General features: G+C 41.8%; 1 protein-coding gene across 11 annotated transcripts in view; it reads right to left on the bottom strand.

Moving 5' to 3' along the window:
- The window catches only part of tnikb (TRAF2 and NCK interacting kinase b), a 64,587-nt gene that overhangs the window by 5,270 nt on the left and 41,456 nt on the right, over nucleotides 1-17,861 (bottom strand). For 8 of the 11 annotated variants that reach the window (XM_046044349.1, XM_046044340.1, XM_046044365.1 and 5 more), the window contains 11 exons: nucleotides 13,847-14,028; nucleotides 12,666-12,777; nucleotides 10,955-11,101; nucleotides 9,488-9,596; nucleotides 8,610-8,780; nucleotides 8,370-8,513; nucleotides 7,577-7,711; nucleotides 6,411-6,511; nucleotides 5,379-5,528; nucleotides 3,592-3,751; nucleotides 177-316 (listed from right to left, as the gene is read on the bottom strand). In XM_046044349.1, the coding sequence (XP_045900305.1) occupies nucleotides 177-316; nucleotides 3,592-3,751; nucleotides 5,379-5,528; nucleotides 6,411-6,511; nucleotides 7,577-7,711; nucleotides 8,370-8,513; nucleotides 8,610-8,780; nucleotides 9,488-9,596; nucleotides 10,955-11,101; nucleotides 12,666-12,777; nucleotides 13,847-14,028 (1,551 nt within the window). Of the gene's footprint in view, nucleotides 1-176; nucleotides 317-3,591; nucleotides 3,752-5,378; nucleotides 5,529-6,410; nucleotides 6,512-7,576; nucleotides 7,712-8,369; nucleotides 8,514-8,609; nucleotides 8,781-9,487; nucleotides 9,597-10,954; nucleotides 11,102-12,665; nucleotides 12,778-13,846; nucleotides 14,029-15,921; nucleotides 15,931-17,861 lie in introns of all 11 variants that reach the window. The other 3 variants (XM_046044375.1, XM_046044418.1, XM_046044426.1) reach the window with 2 other exon arrangements.

Here is a 17,861-nt window from a genome sequence, read left to right on the forward strand (position 1 = left end):
ATTTACAAAAATGTGAGGGGTGTACTCACTTTTGTGAGCTACTGTACATACCAGACACAACAGTATATCACATTAGTACATTTCTATCTATTCATTGTTTTTAAATAATTCATAAATGAGCTCTCTGGAGGTTTCATTTGAGAGAAACACAATTGTCCAGGTGTTCTCAGACTCACCTTGTCGTTCCTCTCGGACAGGAACTTCAGTCGCTGAGCTCGCTTGTGCATGAAAACTCCGTCGAGGTGTCCCGTTTCCACGGAGCGGATCTCAATGGCCTTCTCTCCCCAGCCCATGATCTGGTTGGAGTGGATGTAGGCTGCATGGAGAGGAGAGGGTATACATTCACACACACAAACACACAAACACACACACAGAGGGGGATTGGACAGGAGAAGACTCAGCACCAGTCTCACACCCAAGCCAGTCACACATCGAGGCCTCCTCTGCCTCACCTCCGGGAGATTATTGCAGCAGTTTCTGACTGACTTGAACGATCACGACCTCTGAGCTCTTCGGGGAAGAAGAAGCTTGGCGTTGGGAAAGATTTCCATTGATGCTTGATGCCAGTATTTGATTCAAATGGTCTGAACTCTGCATGCGAGCCGCAGCATTAGATAAAGTTGTGCGCACGCGACAGCTTGTCAAACAGCTTCAGTGACAAGGATGGCTTTTCAGTAGCTGCTTCACAATAAAATTCTTTCAGAGCTTCACTAGTGGAAAACTTTTAATCTGAAGCAACAGCAGCAGGAAATATTTGGTTGTATTAAGCAGCTTTTTAACAACACGTCAAAGGAGAGCAAATTAAAAAGGGAAATTTTTAAAAATGTCCTTTCTCTCATCAACAACACTGTAAACGTTGAGCCAATAAGTTTAGCACAATGAAAGTCAGCGGTAGAAGCCATCTTGTTTTGGCGCTATGTCGTTGTTAAACACGTTAATGCAAAATAATGACACCTTGCCAAGCCACGACTAAAAGAAGCGAAGCCAAACCAGTGGAAAACGGTCAGCAGAGAGGGTCCAGCTGGCAAAGATGTACACCTTCCTCTGTCACAGAAATAAAGTCCACTAGAAGGTGCTTTTGTTTTTCCTCCCCGTGCAATGGGGAGCTGTGTTTTTGTTTTGTTTTATTCATTGCAGAGGAAGAGGATCGACCAGCGTGTGCGGAATAAAACGCTACGACGAAGCAGGTTTTACGTTTTGTATGGGGGGGGGGGGCTGAGGCCGGGCTTGGCTGTGAGAAACTCTGGTTTGACAGTAAAATACACACAAACATGTTAACAGGAGATGATGTCCACACGCAGACCACATACAGTAACTACCAGTGCTTCAGGACACAGACGCAGTCGGTCAAACATACAAGTTTAATCAGTCAAGATATTGTACACTGACATCTGAGAATTAGAGAGTGAAGACTTTGATCGACTCGGATCACAAGATCCAAGATCCATCCTTGATGTGCTAGAGTCTGCTCGGGTTTCCTCTTTGTGTGGTTTGTTTGAGTGTGCTAATAAATAATATATTCATTTTGGTGCACTGCACTCTGCTATGATCTCAGGCAAAATTTGGATCTCACATTTAGTCTGCTGAATCTCACAAATGTGTTGTTTGGGTTATTTTAGAGCTCATGCAATCAAGGATGAAAGTAAGAATGGATTCCTTCATTGAAACTTTACACAGTCGCACAGAACAAGAGGACAGAACTCAACACAGCGGACAAACGACACACAAGCATTTCCCCCAATGCACAGGAAAAAAAAAAAAGAAAAAAAATTAACTGTGTAGAAAAAAGTTTCCAAAGTGAAATATACTGAGTGTGTGCGTCTATATGAAGAGTGTGGTGGGGTAGAGTAATGCTCTGTGTTGTTCTCAGCTCATGCAGTAGATGAATGTTCAACACTTGACATTAAAGAGATATACCCTGAGTTTTTGGGTTGTGATTCTTTGGTCAACTCACCTGTTAAGTGATGAGAACATTTACACCAAAACCCTCCGTGTGTCTCCAGCAGGTCATTACACTGCAGTGTTCCACGATATGTCGAGTGGTGCAAGCCTTATCCCAAGTTTTATTTGTTGTCCTTTTTAATCTAACAGCTCACCCAGTACCTTTTTCCATTTTGGCAGCCTAAGTTCCTGGCATGCAATAATTAAATGGGTCATAGCTGTCTGTGACTGCAGCTGTGGCACATAACGAACACAGTAGGTTGCACAATTTTGCCATGTCAATATATATATACGTGTATATGTTATCACAGCATTGTTGATTAGTTAACAAAAAAACCTGCACAGAAAAGCCAACATTTGAAGTGTTTCGACAGGTTTCCATTGGAGAGCATTGCCCATGTTTATTAGTCAGGCTCTATGGATGGCAATGTGATTCTTGGGAGTCGTCCTACCACTTTGGTCCGGACTGAAATGATTCAATCAAGTAACTGGATTAATTCTTTACTTGCGTCGAGGCTTTGTTTAATCCATATAACTATGTACAGCGCGCTGTTTCGCACGTACGATTATTACTGTTGTGCGCTAAAGGTGTGGACAAGTGAAGATGACGTGATTTGATGCCACGGATTGCAAAGTGGAGGATGAGAGAGAGAATAGCGAGGGACGAAGAAGAGACAGGCCAGAGAAAAAGACAGGAAGTGTCTGGGATGGGATCTTTTCAAGCTAAAAGTAAACAACAGCTCTGTACAGTGTGTGTTGTAGTCGCTTCAGCAACTGAGCAGAAAACAGCCGGGGTACCGGGGGCGCAAAGCAAAAGTATTTCATATCAATTTACTTGACGAAATAATCTGTAGAATACGTCCTCAGCTACAGGATGTTTTGCCATCAAATTTTGTACAGGCATTCATGGTGCCCAGTGGATGAATCCTAATGACTCGGTGATGAACCCACTTCTGGAGTCTCTGTTGGATGGATTGTAAGGAAAACTCGGCGCAGACATTTACGGTCTTTGTGAACTTTGGTTATCCCTCGACTTGTCCTCTTGCACCATCATCAAGTCAAGATTTAAGTTTGCTTTATCTAACAGTTTGGTTTTCCTTAATAATTCCTTAATAACGCCAGCAAATCTTTAATAACTAAATTTAAGCACCCCCTTGTCAAAAATGTCTGATATTAGCATTTGCCTGTTGGCATATAATGCAAGAATGTGGTAGCTAGTTATATATTTGCCCCACTCCCAGTTTGTTTTGCACCATGCAACCTTCATGCAAAAGACATTAAAGGCCCGAGCAGGTTCTTATCAATGATATCACTCAACACGGTGTAAGTGAAAGTGTCGTCAGGTTCACATGGATGGTTTTGGCCCCTTGTTGTCTCATCACTTGACCAAATAAAGCGGAACGGTCTGTTCAACCTCCCAAAAACCAGGTGTATCCCTTTAAGCAGTAAATGAAACAGGTGAGACTGCAGTCTGGCTTCTTGTTTAAAGGTGTGACTGAAAGCAAAAGGCAGGAGGAGAGAGAGGAGTGTTGCTTTGAACGGAGGAGGTGTGGTAGATAGTAGTGAGGGTGAAAGATGATCTGCTGAGACCGCTTATAGAGGGGTCAGAGGTCAGGGTTCAGGGAGAAGCGAGCTGATTGGTTGACGTACCGACGGAGGTGGGCATCTCGCCCCACTGCAGCACCACGTCTTTGGTGATGCGTCCGTAGGTGTTGACGTAGACGCCCTCGTCCTCGTAGCACAGCAGCATCTCCATGCCGTCCGTCTTGGGCAGAACCACGATGGCGTGCGGGGTCACCTGACCCTGAATCTGCCGGGGCGACACACGGGAGGGGGTTGGAGGGGGTGGGGGCAGGGGATTAGGAGCTGCCCGTGAGCCTACAGGGGGGGCCTGGACCCTCACCCACCCTTCACCCCCCCTTTCCCCCCTGAGAGAGAAGAAACTGCTGCAACAATAGAGGCTCCCGCTCCTCAGCCACGCAATCGCCATGGAAACAGACATGAGCAGAGCGTGATTCATGAAAAGCAATGTGAGGCGGTACCGTCTCCTCACCCGTTCATCTCTTACTGTAACCAGACCAGGGTTAGAGGAGGACACGGATTCGCCCACATTCACTCACTCACACAGCTGTTAACGCAATCATTCTCACATCCATTCACTCATTCATTTACTCACTCACTCACTCACTCAATGATTCATCCACTAATTTATTCTCTAACGCACCTCTTTACTTACTAATTCATTTACTCACATTACATCACTCACTCACTCACACACTCAGACACATGAATACTGTAAAGTCACTCACTCATTTACGCCACCATTACTTTGTTTAATCACTCATTCATGCACACATTCCTTCAATTAATCAGTCCCTTAAAATCAGTGACTATGGATGGATGAATCAATGAATTAATTTAATGTTTTATTTATTCATTTGTTGACTCACTCATTTACCCATTTACTTACTCTTGGACTCACTCATTCATTCACTCAGCCATTCATTCATTCAATTGATGATTCATCCACTAATTTATTTACAGATGTACCTACTTATTAACTTATTTATTCATTTACCCAATTACTGACTCTTTGACTCCCTCATGTACTCACTCTCTCATTAACCCCACCATTCCTTTGTTCAGTCACTCATTCACGTATTCATTAACGCACCCATTCCTTCATCTAAACAGTATATTGGCACAAATAATTTTATTCTCTGACTCAACCTACTCACTTATTCAATTATTGACGCACTTCATTCACTCACAGCTTACTTTTTCAATCATTCACTTATTAATGCATCCCTTCATTAACTCACCCATTCCTGCATTGCTCACTCACTCACTCATCTATGTATTCATTCTTTTAATCATTACCTCACTTATCCATTCATTCTTTCACTCACTGACTTTCTTCATTCACTCACTCACTTTCTCACTCTTAAAGTCACTCAACCATTCACTCTGTTGGTGACTCACTCATTCACTTACTGCCATATCCATTCATTCATCCAGTCAGTGAGTCATTTATTTATACAGTCCAAGTCACTTTTCACCGTGTAGTCATCGCTTTGCACACTCGCTCACACCATCATGTATTTATTAATTCACTCACTCACTCCCTCCCTCCCTCCTTTGCTTGCTTGATCATTTGCTCCTTCGCTGTCTTGCTCATTTACTCAAATCACTCATTCATTCATTAACTTATTTACTGATTCATACCATTTCGTTTGTTGTCTTGTCAGTCAAGTATTCATTATTTCATGTTTTCCCTCACTACCTCACCCAGTCTCGCTTTCTCTCACCCTTTCATTCATTAAAAACAACGTTACCTGAGTATTAGTCAGTATTAATTTAAACATGCACTTAATGTTTAAACGTCCTGATGACGACTGAAATGGCAGGACAACGTTCAGACACACGCAGAGACTAACATGTGAGGGGATGTAGATGTCGTAGGGGTTGCCAGAGTCCACATCGATGACGTGGAAGCCAACGCTGGAGCCGTAGATGACCTTTAACCTCTGCCCCTCCTCCACAGTCAGGTCCACCAGCTGGGGGCGGTGCTGCAGGTCAGTGAACGACTGACAGACAGACAGAAAGAGAGAGGGATTCATTAAACACCCGAGGTAATTTAAATAGGATAAATGGAAACTGTGCAACCTATTTGAGCGGTGGAAGAAGTTATGGACGCACAGACCCGACTTTTTCCGTCCCGCTACCAAAACCTTTGGCTTTGGGTATCAGCAGATGCCAAGCACAGATCTCATACCAGTGTAAAATTAACAAGCTGTATTCCTCACTGTGAGGAAGAGACTGGGAATCATTATTTCATGCGGAAGTCAACATCACGTAATGCACGAGTAATTGAACTTGAATGGATCGGCCCCCCTGTGACCAACACCCGATCCAACTATTTGATACCTGCAGATTCTGGCAGATATCCGAAATCAGAATCCCTAGAAGAAGTAATCAGACTTCTTTACTTAAGTAAAAGTAACAATCACACAATTTAAAAATACTTTGCAACAGCTAAAAGTCCTCAGTTCAAAGTTTACTTTACTTTCCTTGTACCCGAGGCAGAACGTCCTGAATGTAGGGATGCACCCAATGTTCGGCCACCGAAATTCAAATAATATTATTAATAACAACAAAAGAACTTTCGCTGTTCGGCCTAATACGTCAAAAGACCGAAGAAATTTTACTGAAACAATTACGTTGACATATCGGCAGTGTGGGTTCGAGTTACAGGTGCTGGTCATATTATTAGAATATCATCAAAAAGTTGATTTATTTCAGTTATTCCATTCAAAAAGTGAAACTTGTATATTATATTCATTCATTCCACACAGACTGATATATTTCAAGAAAATAATTCCACATCACGCTGCTCGTTTGCTTCTGTCTCGTTAGCCCACATGTTCTCAAAAACAAAAGAGGTCTTTTATCCACTTTTATCATCTTACCTTGAAGGCCATAAACTTGTGGTAAGGTTTAGGCGCCCAGGCGTAGATCTCCACTGCGTTCTTCAGAGCAATCACTAAAAATTTAATCCTCTCGTACTTCACTGCGGGGGAAGAGTAGAGGATAGCAGAGCAGCGTCAGAACAGTCAGATATGTAGCACCAATATATCGATAAACCGTAAAACCAATTTCATCCCCTTTCTTCTGTGGTGTGGCTGCAAATAAACGCAGGTCTCAATTAGAAGCCTGGTCTGGTTTTTAAAGGCTCTTAAAGTCCACCGGGTCGCCTGCTTGAGCTAAGCTGCTTAGATGAGCACCAAAGTCCAATTCATTCAGATTTCATTCAAAGAAGAGATGAAAAAAATTTGTATTCTTTTAGTGTGTAAGGATCCGCCGATCAAAAAGTTTTTTTTTTCAGTTTTGTTTTAGGTTATATTCATACTGGTTTAAATAAACCATTTCATACAAGCCTATTTCCCACCTTTGCTGAGTTTTGTGTGAAAGGAATTATAGGCCTGTCCCAAACAGTGCTGGGCAGTAATGCGCTTTCCCCAGTAATTGACCCTTCGCTAAGCCCCGCCCCCCTCAGTTACTGTTGCTAAATCCGACAAACTGTTGGCGCTGCCACTGTCCGTTACCGCACTCCCAGGGGAAATACTGTCAAATTTGTTGGAAAAAGCGATCTCAGAAAGAACGGATTACAGTTATTAATCTTAGTAACGCCGCATTACTGTGTTACTGAACGCACCATCTTTGACGTGAATGCGTGATTACTGAAAGTAAAATAGTAAGGTAACGAAGTAACGTAACTACTTTCTAGTAATAAGTAAAGAAATTTTATTACTTAGTAACTAGTAACTTATTACAATTTCTGAGTAACTTGTAACATGGGCCAAAAAATAAACGGGGTGAGTTCAGTGACTGAAGCAAATAAAACCCGGGCTATTAACCAGTTTTACATTATACCAAACTGTGCTTAAACTGCAGTTAAAAAACACATATGGACTCTTGTTGCTTTGAATACTTTGAATTTGGGATAGAAAATGTGAATTTAGAACAACAGATTAAGGATTTAAAATATTTAGAGAGGAAATTAAAGCTTAAAGCCCCAAACTCTTAACCTTATAAGTCCCCATAATGTGGGTGTGTTAACACGCTGATTTCGTACCGACTTTGTAGTGCACGCAGCCCTCCAGCTCCCCAACAGTGATCCAGCCCTGTTTCTTTTCCACTTCAGGGTCGTTGTGTAATATCCTGTTCCTCAGCCAGGACAGGTAGTAAACACGCAGCTTGTTCTTCTTCCCTGGTTTGGAAAGAAAACAACAAGGAAGACAATTCAGAGAAATAATATAAAATCTGTTTTAAACGTACAGGTTTGACATTTCAGCGATGACACTCGTCCAATGTGACTTATTATTGCATCAGTGCGTTTTGATGTCGTCATCCCAGACATTCAAATCTGACCAGGGAGCGCAGAGAAAAGTAAAATCTGCCATAAATAGAAACATCTCCGTCATTTTCAGTGTCTTCTCTGGTAACCAAGGGCAACAGGAAACACTGATGACCAAGCAACAAAAAGGCTAAACGGCCGTTATAAACGGCATGAGTGTAGAGCCTGCCGCCAAAGATGGAGGGGATACGCAATAATCGTGTAAATGTGGAGATAATGTCACATGACACAACAGTCTCACCTGAACTGTTGCACTTGTTTGCTCACGTGAAAAGTGGCAGAGATAGTTGTGTAAAGAAAGAAATAAAAAAAAGAGTTTGCGAGAGAAGTTGAGAATCACAGCACGTCCACGTGGAGAAACTTACGTCTCAAAACTCATTTGAGCATCAACTTCGCGGCCAATGTAAAGGGACCGTCTAGACACCAACACTAGGAAGTTAAATTTGATCACTAGCCCCCGCTCCTTGCTGTCCCTCTGATCAGGCTGCAGGCTTTTACGAGTCATACCAACCTGAGATGGTGACCAGGACGTTGAGTCCCTCCAGGACTTCCATCTGTTGGAAGCGCCGTCGATTGATCAGGTTGTAAACTTTTCCTTGACCACTTCTATCCAGCAACATCAGGCCGTTCTCTGTCCCCACCAGCAGGTTCACTCCTGCGCACACACACACACAAATGTCTGTTTTTACAGCCTATGTGATTTCAGATGATTAACATTCCCGTTGTGAAGGTGTTTTGTTGACTGCCTCACCCCAGAGAGCAGCGCAGAGGATCTCAGAGTTGAAGCGTTTCTTGTATTTGCGGATCTCCGGGGTGTCGCTGTGCGGCCTGATGTTGGTCGGGTTCACGTTGACCACAGAGATCTTCCTGGCCTCGTTGAGCCTCGCCTGCTCCTGCTTCAGCAGCTCATCAGCAAACAGCGCTGCACGTATGACATACAGCACATTATCTGGTGGATGATTTTACTTTTACAAGTTTCTTACAGTGCCTTGAGTGCATTTACTGTGTCGTTATGGATGACCTCTGGCTTTCTGATATCTAGTGGAAAATCAATAAGGTTGTATTTATTTCAAGCCCAAGGAATGTAAATGTGACTAAATGTACAAATTATTAACCTAAGGTACTTTTTCTCAGTTTTACAATTAATTCATTGGTTTAACCAAAATCTTCAGCACAGATCAACTACTGTGATTTCGACAAAAATACAAATATATATATATATAACAAAAATATTTTGTTTACAAATTGATAATTATGAAACAGTAAAATCATATTTGTGATGATGAACGATGCATCCCAATCGTTTCATCGTTAACAAGAAGAAACAAATCTTTGGCAGAAGGAGTAAGAAATGAAACGAGCCGTCTCTTTTCTTCTACATAAAATGTGCTTGGTCTACAACGTGAACAGAGCTTTAAATGTAATCTATAAATGAGTCTATGAGGTCAATCAGTAAGTGATTTTTCCTTCTCAAACTGTTTTTTCTTCACTAATTTTGTGCAGAAAATGTGAGATATAAACATAATTTTGTGAAGCAGAATGGTTTTTTTAAAACGTATTTCCAACCAGCAATTGTCTCACGATCCTTTAGCTTCGTATCTTGACCCGTTTCAGAGAGAGGAAGCGTACCTGAGGCAGAGATGTTATCGTCGTCGTCAGTCGGGGAGGTGCCGTACACCCTCGGATCAACGAACGGTGTGAAGGAAGCCTTGGAGCCTCCGCCGCTTCCCATCCCGTACTGCACACCACAGAAACACAGGTTACAGTCGGTCTCATGTTTGTCTGATGGTTTGTTAGTTTTGAGAAAATTTAATGAAACAGGCAGCTGCTAAAATAAAGGAAACGCAGCGGGTTGAGTAAAGGCTTTTGGGTGAAGGTGAGCCACAAAAAAAACTCTTTTACGCTCTTCGTTCTGGACTCAGGGATTCAACACATTCCTGTTTCTTTCTTTCGATTCGTCACGATAATGAAATCCTGTATAATCCCACATTCATCAGGTTTCCTTTTATTTTGTCAGCTACCTGTACCATGGGCTCAGGGTGGAGGACACTTTCTGGATCAGAGGCTGGAAAACAGAGAGAGAGAGGGAGACAGAGAGGGATCGAACGAGTGGAGCAGGGAGGGAAGAAATCCAGTTTGTTCCATCTGTGGGGAAAACACTGGAGTCAAAGCGGGACAGATCTAAGTAGAACAGGGCAGGAAATTAAAGACGCCACATGCTGTCATTTTAGATTTTTCATGCTTAGACTCTCATTTCCTATAAACCCTGTTGCTCTGTGATGCAAAGAGGTAGAAACGAGATGAGGCTGAGTGGAGCAGCAAAAAACTAGTCAGCTGGCCGATGAGTTGATTGATGAAATTAACATGTTCATACTTTATTAATTGTTTTAGCTGTTTAAAAACATTTTCTGGTTATGCGTCACAAATGCATTCTTGATAGAATAATTTGAGTTTCGTTCAAAACTAATTTGGTAGATGGAGACTGGCGGTCAGATTTCTACGTTTTGCATAGTTGTTTAATCCAAATATTTACGCAGTGCTTCCACATTTCGCTGCTCAGCTCCAGCCACGTTATGCCTTCCTTTAAAACTGTAGACTAATTCAAATGTTTGCTGAAAAGGTTGCAATCGTGTGAACATAAAACGGGAAAAAATTACTTCTGTAATTACTCCGTTTTGCAAGTTAACTCTCAAAGTGGGAGATGCAATGTGGGAAACACTGATTAATCTCTAACTAATAGTCTCAGATCCTCAGATTTCTCTTCAAATGGACTCAAAACGCAACACTAACATCTTAAAATCACTGATCGTTTACTGATATTTATATATTACACATGGCACATTTTATTCTTTTTGCCAACACGCCACAGTAACTGCTCCCACTTCAACATGAAAACCCACAGTCTACTGTTTTAGTGCTGGTTGGTGGCTGCTGGTAATTTCCCGCCCTGGTAAAGAACCAAACAGCTGGTTGGTGACAGGTTTGTAGGCAGGGTTGGGTGTGACAGGGTGAGCGGGGGAAACAGGTGATCGGGTCTATCAGGATCAGGTGTAAGCGGGTTTCAGGGGGCCGACAGTTGGGTGCTGCTCCACCTACTTGGGCCCCAGAGGCGTCGCCAGGGGAGACCAGAGGGGAGGTGCTTTGCTGTACCAAATCAGGGAGATTGGCGTTGCCAGCGAACAGATTAGCGTTGCCAGGAAAACCATTGCTGGCGGTAGAGCTCCGCCTCCGTTCCCTATGTTTCTGGAAAAAGAGAGAGAGGGGCGGGCTACTGTGCAGCGAGGCTGTGATTGACATGTCAGGTTTTTAGAAGGGGGGCAGACGGGTGCTGAACCCAGAGGGAACTCCTTCATACATGTCTGTGTTTCATACAGCGCTTGGCACACTCACAACAGCCTACTTAGACTAATCTGTCTTCTGGCAGACCAACAGTGATGCTATTATCTTCCACAGCTCAGGAGGGAAACAAAGAAAGACCACCACAGGACACTAAGACCTTCCTCTAAGACCCGGGTAACAACTAGATACAACATCTGTAATAATAACTATATGGATCACATGGACACACAACACATGGCTGGGATTATTATTAAGATGATGACTAAAAATTAATTGTAAAGAAGTTTGAAATGATCAATTAATGATTAGTAAAGTCACTTTTTAAGCAAAAATGTCAAATATTCTCTGGTTCTGGCTTCTCAAATGTGAATATTTGCTGCTTTTCTAAATCTTTTATGAGAGTAAACTGTAAAACTTCAATTAAATGCTTAGTCCCAGTTAGACGCCTGGCGCTTATTTTACTTTAGTTCATAAGAGTCCGACAATCAAAAGAATAATTGTTAATTATGTTTTTTCATAAAAAAGAATTCAAGTCTAAATAACTACGGTAACCTTTGGCTTTCATCCTTTCTACGGTGGTCTCTCTTTGTCTCTCTCTATTCACGTTATTCCCATTTTTATACAAGTAATATTCATACTAGTTTAAATAAACAGTTTTGTCCCAAACACTGTCAGGGTGAGTTCAGCGAATGAAACAAATATATTTTGGCTTTTCAATTGATTGTTGGAGAAAATTAAAATTTGAATTAATATCAATTTGGGCTTGGGAAACTGTGATGAACATCTTCACTTTGTTCTGACATAACAGACTAAACAATGCACTGAAAAATCAATTAAAATAATCAGCAGACTAATTTATAATGGAAACAATCATTAGTTGCAGTGCTCTCCAGTTCTCCAACAATAAAGTACACTGAATCACTGGTTCATGAGCTGGACAATGAACCACATCTGTTTAATTACAGACATTGTGAATCTCTTTTTAAATGTACTCTCAGCACAGTTTTAAAATAACAAATAGTTTGATTATCAAATAATTAAACTGATAAAAGGCTCCAACATCCAACCAATCAGCCCAAAGTCCAGATTTAGACTGTAGTTAACATAAAGGGAGCCATCACGTCAGATACGGATGTATTAAAAGATGCTTATGGTTACATTTATTAAGAAGGAAGTGGACATTTATCGAGATATATACTTTTAGATAATATCATCTGGCCTTGGATTAAGCTCAATCGTTGATTTTGAGTTTTGTTTTTTTGTAATTCGGGGGAACATGTGGTCAAAGCCTAATCCACACGCCACGCCCGCTGTGTGTGTGCGTGTTATTCACACTCACAAGCCAGAACAAAAACAGGAAACAGCCAGGCATGCAGAGCTGGTGAATGTGTGTCTGAGCGGCGAGCGGCGGATCCTGTGGAGTCAGCGAGGCTACAGGTCAAAGGTCAGGAACTGAGAGGCGGCTTACCTCGCGCATCATCAGGGTGCTTTCCTGGGAGCTGTTTCCATACGAGTCGTCGTGGGCGTCGTTTTGACCTCCCATCATGCCGAAGGACTCGTTGGTACCTTGACTCGCTGGCCTGAAACGGAGTCGTCAATTTATTTTATTTCTTTTATTGTTTATCTTTTCATTTACATTTTTTTACTCAATATTCTTTTAAATATGCGTCTCCATGATCGTCAATGCTCATTATTTTCTAAACCTTGTCCCATAAATTCATTTTATTAACAAAGTATAAACCTTAAAGTTTCACTTTATGTAAAAATACAGGTGAATTTTACTCATTATGTTGACCAAAACTGAACCTTTGATTCACCATCAGGATGAATTCTGACAGTATGCGGTACAAATTCAGCCTAAAATAATAAATAATAATAATAAATCCCTGATTTTCCAGCTTCTAGCAAAGTATAATGACACTAGGCGCCAATGAGCAACACCTTTCACATTATACATAGTTATTTGATCCATTGCTAACATAAAATATTAATTATTGTGGCTCTGAACTAATAAAGTGGCCACTGAGCGTGTTGGTGTGTGGGAAGCCAGTGGGGGATCATGTCCTTGTTCCTTAAAGGATAATCTCAGTATTTTTAAACCTGGGTACTATTTTCAGTTAATTTTTTTTGTTTATTTGACCGGGACAAAAACATGAAGCTTTATAAAGTATACAAAGTAGATGCATACATGTTGCTAGCAATGACTAACTTGCAACCCTTGTCCCTGGCGTGGAAATGAGATCTCTGAAATCTGAAAACTTGCGAGAGGCGAGTCGTTGCAGGAAGACGCCGGTGGAAACGTGAGTCAGACCTGGAGAGAGGAGTTCGTTGTGTTGGAGCAACAAACTCCTCTCCCTCGTTTCCACAGTCGAATTCCAGCGACAACTAGCTTCTCGTGAGATTTCAGAGCGACAGTCTGAACAGTCTGAACCCGTCGCTGGCAAAAAAAAGCCCTTTTTAAAGGACTTTATTCTGAAGGGATACGTTGCAGCCACTCCTTTTGAGCCCACTAGTCATTTTGACACCAAAATATGTGAAAATAAAATAAATTTCTATAAATTACTGAAATGATGCTTTAACTTTTCTTGCAGCTCCTTCCTTTAGTCGGGAAAAAGATTGCTGGATTTGATCAGGATCACCAATACTCACATGATGCGTGGTATGTCACTGACAGCCACTGTTCCGTCATTAGGCCCGCCCTCTCCCTCCTCGTCCTCGCTGCTGTGAGAGTCCTCGCTGGATGAAGAGTAGTCCGTCACTTTGACGGGCGGGCGGCTGGTTTCCTCCCCCTGTCGCAGCTCCCTGAGCTCTTTGGCCAGAGCTGTCAGGTCCTGGGGGCCCGAAAAAACAACAGTTTGATTTATGGAGAAAAGCTAAACCTCCGTGTGACTTGTTTTACTTTATAATTGTTCTTAAACAGCTGCCTAGTAGCTACGTGAGGGGTGTGACGAGAGCCGGGTGACATGAAGTTAACATGTGTGGATTTGTGATCAGAAGTGTTTTCCGTGTTTTAACTCCTTGTCAGTCATCCTAACATACAGTCCCAAACTGTGTTGGACAGACAGTCTGAAGGGGATACGGCCAGCGGAGCAGTAACATAATGCACAAGAGAGTGTAGGGCAGCTAGACTTTTAATAAGCACAATGAATTCTCATTAAATGACGACGTTATTCTCGTAATATTACGACTTTTTTCTCGACACGTCAGAGAGCACAGTATGGGGGGAGAGATTCTGATTGTGCAGAAAGTTTTGAACATGTGCAGAAAACCTGCTGAAACACAGGAGTTTCTGAATGAATTCAAATTAATTCATTTGTCATTGAGGTGAAAAGGTGCCACGTGCACATTTAAAGAGGTTACTTCCCCAAACTAAAGAAACAAAAGAGGAGGAAAAGACCAAAATCACATCTGCTTGTGTGCTGACTCAGCAGTGATGATGTTACATGAGATCAAAGTTGATCTACAGGAGAAAACATATCGGAAAGCAGCACAGAAGCCCGAGAGCTGCACTGCGTTAAATTCAGTTTTACCCTTTAAATAAAGAAAAACACTTCAACTGTAAAATGGTGCAGAAAACAATGATTTTTTGGTTGTTCTACAGTAAGATGTTAAGGGATTTGTCCACGCTTGGAAGCTGTTTATTGCATGAATATCTCAGTGTCTGTGACGGTAGATACCACAACAGTAAATCCTGCAGGTTTCAGGGAGCCAGACTGAGAGTTCAAGACTCTTCATTATTAAAATCTAAAAGGAAGAAACAAACCTCTAAAACTATAAATGTGCAGAGAAAGAAATGGTAGAAAATCAACTTTAGAAGAATGTTTTATACACACAACTATGTGTGTATAAAATAGGCTTAGAGAAGAGACTGTATATAAAAAGGCTAACATACTAACTTCTAACTGTTAATATAAGTAGTGTATTTAATCATTTCAAAATTCATTTTGTCTTTATAAGACCAGTACTTCATAGCATTTATAAATAGATAATATAAAATGTAATAGTATTGTAGTATTTATATTAATATTGAACAAGTTCAGAACAGTTTACATAAATTTGCATTAAAATGAAAATCAAATATTAATAGACTAAATATAACGGCCCAGAAATGAAGTATCAGTGCAGTTACAGTGCAGTAATACACACTGTAGCTGACCCTAATTTAATAAAGGAAAGAAAAGTTTAGTTGAAAGGACATTTAACCAAAGGCACATGAAGCAGAAGAGTTATTAATTATTAAAAAACGTTAGGGAAGTTTCCATCTGTGTGGAGCAGGTACATCACAAATCTGTTAAGGGTTTATAAACTAGTCGCAGCACTTGAAACTTTCTTTATAACCTTTTGGAAGCCAGTGTAAAGGTTCACGAGCAGGAGTAAACAACTTCTCCTGGTTCTTGTTTTTTAAAGTATGGCCCGAAATCGCAGCTTTAAAAACCAGCAGAACAGACACATAAAAGGCTGTTTTACTATTTAGAAAGCAAGCGGTTAGTAAGATTCATTTAGAGCTCATTACTGAGCGTCCACAGTGGGGAGGGCAGCGAGCAGCAGGACAGTGCAGAGAGAAGAGGAGCAGGGACAGAGTCTACCGTCATGCCTCGGTGCAGGAGGGCCAAAGGTTAAAGTTCAGGCCTCTGAGATAAGGGGTTGTGCATGTGAGAGGTTTTAGTGAGGGGAAAAACACGAGGTGGTGGAGGGAGGAGGAATGGGGAGGGGGGTTATCTTACCAACTCCTCCTGATGAGAGAGAGAGAGACAGAGAGAGTGAGAGAGAGAGAGAGAGAGAGAGCGTGAATGTGGAGTGATAACAGGAAGTAAGTGAATCCTACAGTAACTGACAGCTCCGTCTGACACAAGAGGAAAAGTCAACATCATCTAATCAGAGGAGAGAAAAGAGGGGATCCATGGGGGAGGAATAATATGCAAACACGCCCGCTGTCGTTCCCCCATGTGTGAGATAAACGGACTTTGAGTTTAATCAGAACACTGTACCTAGATCTATACCACTATGAGGAACTATGTTATCTTCTAAACAGCAGAGTTCAGCCATTCACATCACAAAGCAGTCTACCAGGAATGTGCGCTTGCATGTGTTTGGCTGCACGTTATTTTTTGTTTTAATGCCGGACATTATTGATTTGTTCAGGCCTTCTCGTCGGCGTCCCCGCTGTGCTAACACAGCGGTCTCACTGAAAGGAATGAGCGGGCCTGCGTTTGGCAAGAGCTGAGGATTGATTGAGACTTCTGTAGCTGAACTGTGTGAGGGGACAGACGAGTGCGGGGGGGGGGGAGATTTCACTGAGAGGTGGGGGGAGATAGGGGTGAGACAGGAGGAGGGGTGAAGGAGGAGAAATGTCACTAACCTCGTCTACAGCTTTCTTATAGCTCTGAAGGACGATGGAAAAGAGGGATGGAGGGAAGGATGAGCAGAGAGAGAGAGGAAGAGAGTGAAAATGAACAGCAACGTGGTTATTTCAGAGAGAAGAGTCGGCCTGTCCGTCAGAGTGTGTTCACATGTTCTCCAACACAAACTGCCTGTTTACATGCTGACACTCGAGTTTTTGTGTGCGTGCACTCACTGCAGGCCTGCTGGGTCGTGTCACTTCTCTGCTGTCGTCTTTGGTCTCGTGGGAAGAAAGTGTCGAGCCGTCAGTCTTAATGGCTGAATTACCTGAACACACACAAGCATCGAGAATTGTTTTGGAAATCAGACATAAACATAAACGGAAGAAAAAAACCTCCAAAACTATAAATGTGCTAAGAAAGAAAAGAAGAATGAAGTCATGTTTTCAAAATAAGAACAATGTGTGTCTGGAACAGGCCAAGAGTTGACCTAGAAACGTCTAGATGGTAAAAAGAAGTAATATACTTAATCCTTTTTAAATGAAGTTTGTCTTTATAAGACAAGTACTTCATAGTATCAGTGCAGTTACAGTGCAGTAATACACACTGCAGCTGCTCCTAATTTAATAAAGGAAAGAAAAGTTTAGTTGAAACAGACATTTAACCAAAAGCACATGAAACAGAAGAGTCAAAGGTTAGGGCCCAAAAGGGCATCATTTTATCGCACATTAATGATTATTATTTTGAAAGTCCGTTGCTCTCTGGCTCTGAATACACATACAGTCAAACTGTGGGTCACACGTTGATCAGCCTGCAAATCACGCACCTAAACAAGCAGCGGAGGTAGACTTCGGCAGGATGCGGCGTGAGGGAGAAGTGGATTAACAAAAGCAAGACAAGCGATGGATAGCTGCACACTACATACAACGCTCTGAGCGCATACAAAAATGTCAAGACAACCAGTGGACAGAGGAACAGGGACACTTGCTACTGAACAGAGACCGTTTCTGCTGCTCCCTGATAAAAGAAATATGTTTCTGCTGATACCTGCCCAGAAAAAACCTCAAGAAAACAGATTTACAGGCTGTATGTTAACCTGCTGCTCAGAGGGGGCCTGTTATGATGTTCTGATCGTGGCTCTGGACTCTTGTTTTAACAAGCTAGATAAAAGGTGAAGCCCCGGCAGTGGCCAATAGCTTTGATTCAATATTTGATTTGAAAACATTAATGATTAATTTGAGATTTACAAGAAATATGTTATTGCTGCTGTGTAAAGGGAATACTGCTGGTAAAAAGCTCCTTATTTGTTATTAAAAATTTTAATC

The sequence above is a fragment of the Micropterus dolomieu genome, linkage group LG01 (assembly GCF_021292245.1).
Source record: "Micropterus dolomieu isolate WLL.071019.BEF.003 ecotype Adirondacks linkage group LG01, ASM2129224v1, whole genome shotgun sequence".
Classification (NCBI taxonomy): Eukaryota; Metazoa; Chordata; class Actinopteri; order Centrarchiformes; family Centrarchidae; genus Micropterus; species Micropterus dolomieu.